The 5,845-nt window shown below is 39.2% G+C and overlaps 1 protein-coding gene across 1 annotated transcript; it reads right to left on the reverse strand.

Annotated features, from left to right (window-relative positions):
• Window positions 1–4,335: 4,335 nt before the first annotated feature.
• TAS2R4 (taste 2 receptor member 4) lies at window positions 4,336–5,229 on the reverse strand. Its single transcript, XM_003791643.1, has one exon. It carries the CDS (start codon window positions 5,227–5,229, stop codon window positions 4,336–4,338), a length of 894 nt encoding a protein of 297 aa, XP_003791691.1.
• Window positions 5,230–5,845: the final 616 nt, after the last annotated feature.

A 5,845-nucleotide genomic window follows, 5' to 3' on the forward strand; every position in this document is an offset into this window, starting at 1 on the left:
ACCTGAGTAAACTAAATCTCTCTTAACCAGCTGGATTAATCCAGATATTCAGGAATTGAGCAGATCAAGCATGTTGTTAATAAGCATGTGTAACAGGAACGAAATCTATACATGAACACACATTCTTGGTATGTCTGGCTTCCGTCCCCCACCACCATGAAGGCAGGGGTTCTTGCTCACTGGTCAATGCAACCCCTTGGTGCTGGAATTCAGGCATTTGGACCTAGCAGGAAGCACCAGACCACATCAACCAGGGTGCTGGTATAGCAGGGATCACAACTTCTGAGGAAGAACAGGATAAGCAGTATTGTGCAGGGTAGAGAAAGTGAATAAAGTAAGAGCAGGTCAGTGAGGGGACTTTGCAGATGAAAAAGAGGGAACTGCTTTAGTCTGCTTCCCTAAGTATGAAATTTGGGGAGTGAAAATTTTTAAATGCAACAGACAAAATGTGGAGAATTCTCTAGGAGGTGGACCTCATTCTCCTGCTGAGTGTGGGCTGGACTTAATGACTCAAAGAATACAGAATGGAAACGGAAAAAAATAGTAACTTTACAGTTACTGGCAAAAAGCACCTTAACTAAGTGATGAAAGTTGACATCACCAGTGACAAGTCATGTTGACATCATGTACCCGCCCTCCTTCTCTTCCTTCCTTCCTCCCTCTCTTCCTTCCTTCCTTCCTTCCTTTCATAACTAAAATTGGCTCGTCAACAGAATGCTGGTAACAATAATCAGGGAAATCCAAAACCACAAGTGTTTGAATGAAATCTAAGCAATATAAATAAAATTTCAAATTTCAAGCCCTTGAAATTTTTAAGAATTTCATTTAGTTCTAAGAGAAGTTGCATCTACATTCCCATTATATTTCTATTGGCCTCTCCCTTCCCAAGTAAGAATATTGAAACATATCTCAGTAATTTCTAGGACCTAAAAGCCCTGAGTTTATACGTCGTGACCTTGATTTCAGGTAAGGAAAATAAGAACCTATAAGGTTTTCATATGCCCACAACTTTCACAGCTGCAGCCCTGGGTGGGTTTTCAGGCTGAACATATAATACCTCAGACATCATTTTGAATCTTTTCTTCTTCTCCTTGAAAATAAGGTTGTTTCATTGAGCATGATCCTACTCTGTCCTATGTCTTGCCACCCATCTTGTGATGTAGTGGGAAAATAATTGGATTTTAGAGTCCAAAGACCACGAAAGACTATAATTGAAGCTCTGGATATACCCTTCCTATTCCCACCATTATGAATCATTTACTTAGCTTTTTTATACCTTAACTTTCTCAACAACATAATTGGTGCAATAATGCCTACGTTACCAAACAGTTTGGGATGCGCTTATAAAACATGTGTAAATGTAGCCCATACAGAGCTGTGCTTGTAGTAGTTGAAAGTTGAATGGCAATACTTCTAAGTCATAGCTACCACAGAGGGTATTGCAGGATATTGTAAAGACACCTGCCCTTCATTTCAGAAAGTGGCCATTTTTTTGCAGAGATTTAAATGCCCCTCCCTTTCCTGTAATAGGCTGAGAACAGTGGGAGATGCAGGACCTTGAGTGTTGATATTAGAGAGCCTGGAAGTTATCATTTCTTGAAAAAAGAAACCAAAACAACATTTTTTTAAAAATTCCTGGCTACTAAGTATTCAGTGGTGGAGATTTAGCAGAGCATAGTGGAGTCAGCAAAACTCTAAATCCACAGCATTACTAAAAACTGTGCCTAAGGAGAACTTTAGGCAAATAACTAAGCAAAGACTGGAGATTGTCTTCAAGTAGCAAAAATGTTTCTAACACAAAGACAATGCGTCCAACACAGAGGTGGGGAAAACAAAGACAGTGTGGGACAACCAAGAAACAAATTGGCAGAACTTTATTAATACTAGAAAATAAAATAGACTACTCACTTACCTTTCTTAGTGAGGAGAAACTGGATATCTACATTAGCACTTCCTATCTATCCTTTAGATAGAGAGGAAGAGAGGAAGATAGACAGACTGACTGCATATACTGTATATATTTAGAAGTATTTTTTTAAAAAAATTCATCATACAAAACTTGAAAAATATAAAGAAAATTAATTAATACTTACCACCTAAAAATAATTATGTTTACATTTTTATATATTTCCTTTTAGATTTTTTTCATATATACTTATTATTATAAAAATTGGTATTGTACTATCATGTTTTATTCTTATTTTACTTGGGCCATATGAAAAGTTCTATGATTATCTATCTAGAGTGTAAATAACCACATACTGTTTCATCATAAAATATATACTATTGTATATATTTATGGCATACCACAAGTTATTTAACTAAGGTAACAGAGACCAAAAACACAGTGCCTAAAAGAATAAAGATTGTATTTCTCTCATAAACAGTCCTGGAGTTCAGGCTTAAGTAGTCAAGAGTTGGTATGGAAACACCACAGCACCAGGAACCAGAGAGCCAACTCTAAGATGGATAACTACTCTACTATCCCTGAGCAGTCACCTCACTGTACAGTCTAAAATAGATAACCACGACATCAGCACTCTGAGCCAGAAGAAATAAAAAAAAGAGGAAAGCAGAAAGAGAGGGTATAACTGCTCTAAGGCCACCACCTAAAAACTACAGACATCACTTCTCACACACTATTCGCAGAATTTGATCATGTGGCAGTACCTACTTATAGTAGGAAGCTGTAGTGTAACTAGCTGCAAAAATTCGGTACAGCTAACAATTTTATTACTGTAGAAGAGAGGAGAGAGAACAGATGCTGGGGGGCCAATGATGTTTTCTCCCATTCATTTTAACTTATGACATAGGGTACGTTTAATCACTCAACAATCCTTTTTATCTCTCAATGTTCATATTCTAACATGATGAATACCTCCAATTTTATTACAATAATATACTGGTTTCAGTAACCCTAACTATATATTGTAGTTAATATTCTGGTTACTAGAATGCAAAAAGTCAGGTAATTTATAAAATGTGAAGATTTATTTATTTTTATGTAAATATTACATAAGCATTTTATGAACACCAAAAAATTATACAAATGCAAGTTATTATTCCCCAATTCCCAGTCCAAATCTTGTCAGATTTCTGTTCCTTTGGATGCACAGTCCTTCTGTTCCAACCCCAGAAACAGTGTTGTCCCAGAGAAGAATCGTGCTATGCACACATGCATAAACATGAAATAAATTCACCAAAAGTCAAGCACTTCCATAACCAGCCCAATGCCTCCTTTTGCTTTCCACCATATTCCACATCACATGGTAAAGTAGAGTACTTTGTAAATTTTCACTCAGATAATGTTAATATCCCTATTTGGCACTTGCTGTTGAACTCAGGCTAGCTTATGGATTTTAAGACCCTTGAAACTATTCCAGATTCAACTTTTTTAATACTAATCACTTCTCTCCAGCCATCAGCTCTGACCCTTTCCTCCTTTCCAGAGAAAGCCTGGAAATTCAGTCCTAAGGGCTCCTTGGTAGTAAGAGCTCAGTCAATACCACCCAGCAAGTGTGAGGACCCTTTTACTCCCTTTCCCCACAACAGACACCTATTTCTTTGTTTGGGGGGGGAAGACAGAGTCTCACTTTGTCACCCTCAGTAGAGTGCTGTGAGATCACAGCTCACAGCAACATCAAACTCTAGGGCTCAAGTGATCCTCTTGCCTCAGCCTACCAAGTAGCAGGGACTACAGGCACCTGCCACAATGCCCAGCTATTTTTAAAGATGAGGTCTCACTATGGCTTAGGCTGGTCTCCAACCCATAAGCTCAGGCAATCCACCCACCTGGGGCTTCCAGAGTACTAGGATGATAGGCATGTGCCACCACACCGGGGCCCCCCCTTTTCTTTTCACCCTTTTCTTTTCCTCCTTTTCTCTCTGAAACCTTCCTTTTTTCCTTTTCTTATAACAACCCTAGCTTTGGCTAGGGGCTCCCAGTGACCATTTACCCATTGCCGAACACTTACCCAGGGTTCCTCAGTTAAACATAAAAATTTAACCAATCATGTCCACCACAATATATTCCTTAATTTGAGAGAATTTTTCCTTAAGCTTCAGTAGCCAATGGAAAAGGTGGTGATTTCTATTATCCAGGGATGCAAAATACATGGTAAGCAATGCCTCCAATAAGTTCCCTAGAAACTGTGACTTATTTAAAAATATCAACAAAAGAAAAATTACAGAGTGAAATGAAATACAGGCACTCAAAGGCCTAGGATGGCAGATCAGCAATCACAATTCCTCAGACTACTAAGAAATATGCTAACAGAGAAAATCTTACTCCAAACCATGAGGTAACACAAGACAGTATTTCCTACTAAAATTCCACTATTTGTGGAGACAAAGAATCTTCTTTGCTTTTATTTTCAGTTTAGGATGTGTGATAATAATGAGAACAGAATGTCCTGGAGAGTAAAGGGTGGTGAAAATCGCACAAATGCTTCTGGTCCCCAAATCCAACTCTATGTAAGAAGGGAGGTAATGGAGGAGGGCAGCAATACAATATGGAATGTAGAGGATGAGGAAAGAGATCATCAGCTTCATAGCACCTACATGAGCTTCCATTTGGGGATTCCACAAATCAGTGGCATTTCTCTGCATCTTCTGTACATGTCTCCTCAAGGAATGGATTAACAAAGAAGCAGAAGTCACATTGATGACCAACTGGAGAAATGAGCTCAAGACCAAAGAGGCCACCAAAGGCAAGATGCCTTTGTCAAATAATGTGCCATTTCTACTAGTCACAAATTCAGGAAAACGTGATGTTTCGCTGAGCACAACGTACAGGAGAGACGTGAAGGCAGAAATCAGCACACAGGCCAGCAGCAGCCTGGGAATCTTTGGGGAGATAGTTCGTTTGAGCAGGAGAAACACCGCATGTTGGAAGTTAGTAATCTTCACACAGTACAAGCTGTTGAGCAAGGTCACAAACCAGAGACTGCTAGAATCCAAAAACATCCAACAAAACACAAAGAAAGAGGAAAACGACACTGACCTTGAAAAATCTGAAGAGAATAACAAGATAATATTCAGGAAAAACAATCCCTGCATAAGAAATCTGGTGATGCTCAAGCTGAACAGGATCCTATCAGAAGAGGAGATTCTGTGGCTTTTGACCCACATTTTGTAACTGACCACTGTAATAAAAAAACTCATAATGATTCCTACAAAATTAAAAATAACTGAGACAATAATAGCGGAGAAATAGTACACTTGCTGCATCGTCACTCCTTGAGGATTCAGCAACTATGGTGTTGATGGTGGGGACAGAAGAAACACTGGAATGTATAATCAGGCACTGGTATCCAGCCAGGAAGGATGGCTCCTTTTCTATTTTTCCCCAGCATAGAAAATTAGCCATTCATACTCTAAGAGCCAGCTGCTTTTACTGAGATGCAAATCTTCCAAGGATTGCATTACCATTTCTTCATTCATATCCTGTTTTCCTTAGAAATGCCTAATTACAATAAGCCTAGGTGGACTCAGGAATCTATTCCTCTAAGAGGAGCAGGACTAGAGAGAGGAGTCATAGCAGGCTCTAGGGACTTCAAATCCAAATTCAAATTAGAGAGCTCCAGTCCAGCATTGTTTCTGTCAATGTCTCACAGCAAACATAATTTTCCTTCATAGCCACCCAAGAATAGATGAGACTCCCCATACTCACTCCTCCCCACCCACCTCCTATCCACATGTCCATGGATTATCAGAATCCAACCTCTCTCTTCTCTCCCTTCTAATCTGTTGCTGCTGCAGCCATTTCCTCAAACTGTCATTCTGGCCAAACCAATGTCACTCCTCCAACCCTTGACACCTACAGCGATTGATAGTTATCTAATAG

This window comes from Otolemur garnettii, unplaced genomic scaffold, assembly GCF_000181295.1.
Source record: "Otolemur garnettii isolate 467f Iridium unplaced genomic scaffold, OtoGar3 scaffold00049, whole genome shotgun sequence".
Classification (NCBI taxonomy): domain Eukaryota; kingdom Metazoa; phylum Chordata; class Mammalia; order Primates; family Galagidae; genus Otolemur; species Otolemur garnettii.

Coding starts and splice junctions, on each gene's coding strand:
- TAS2R4 (XM_003791643.1), bottom strand. CDS start 5,229: ATGCAGCAAGTGTACTATTTCTCCGCTATTATTGTCTCAGTTATTTTT.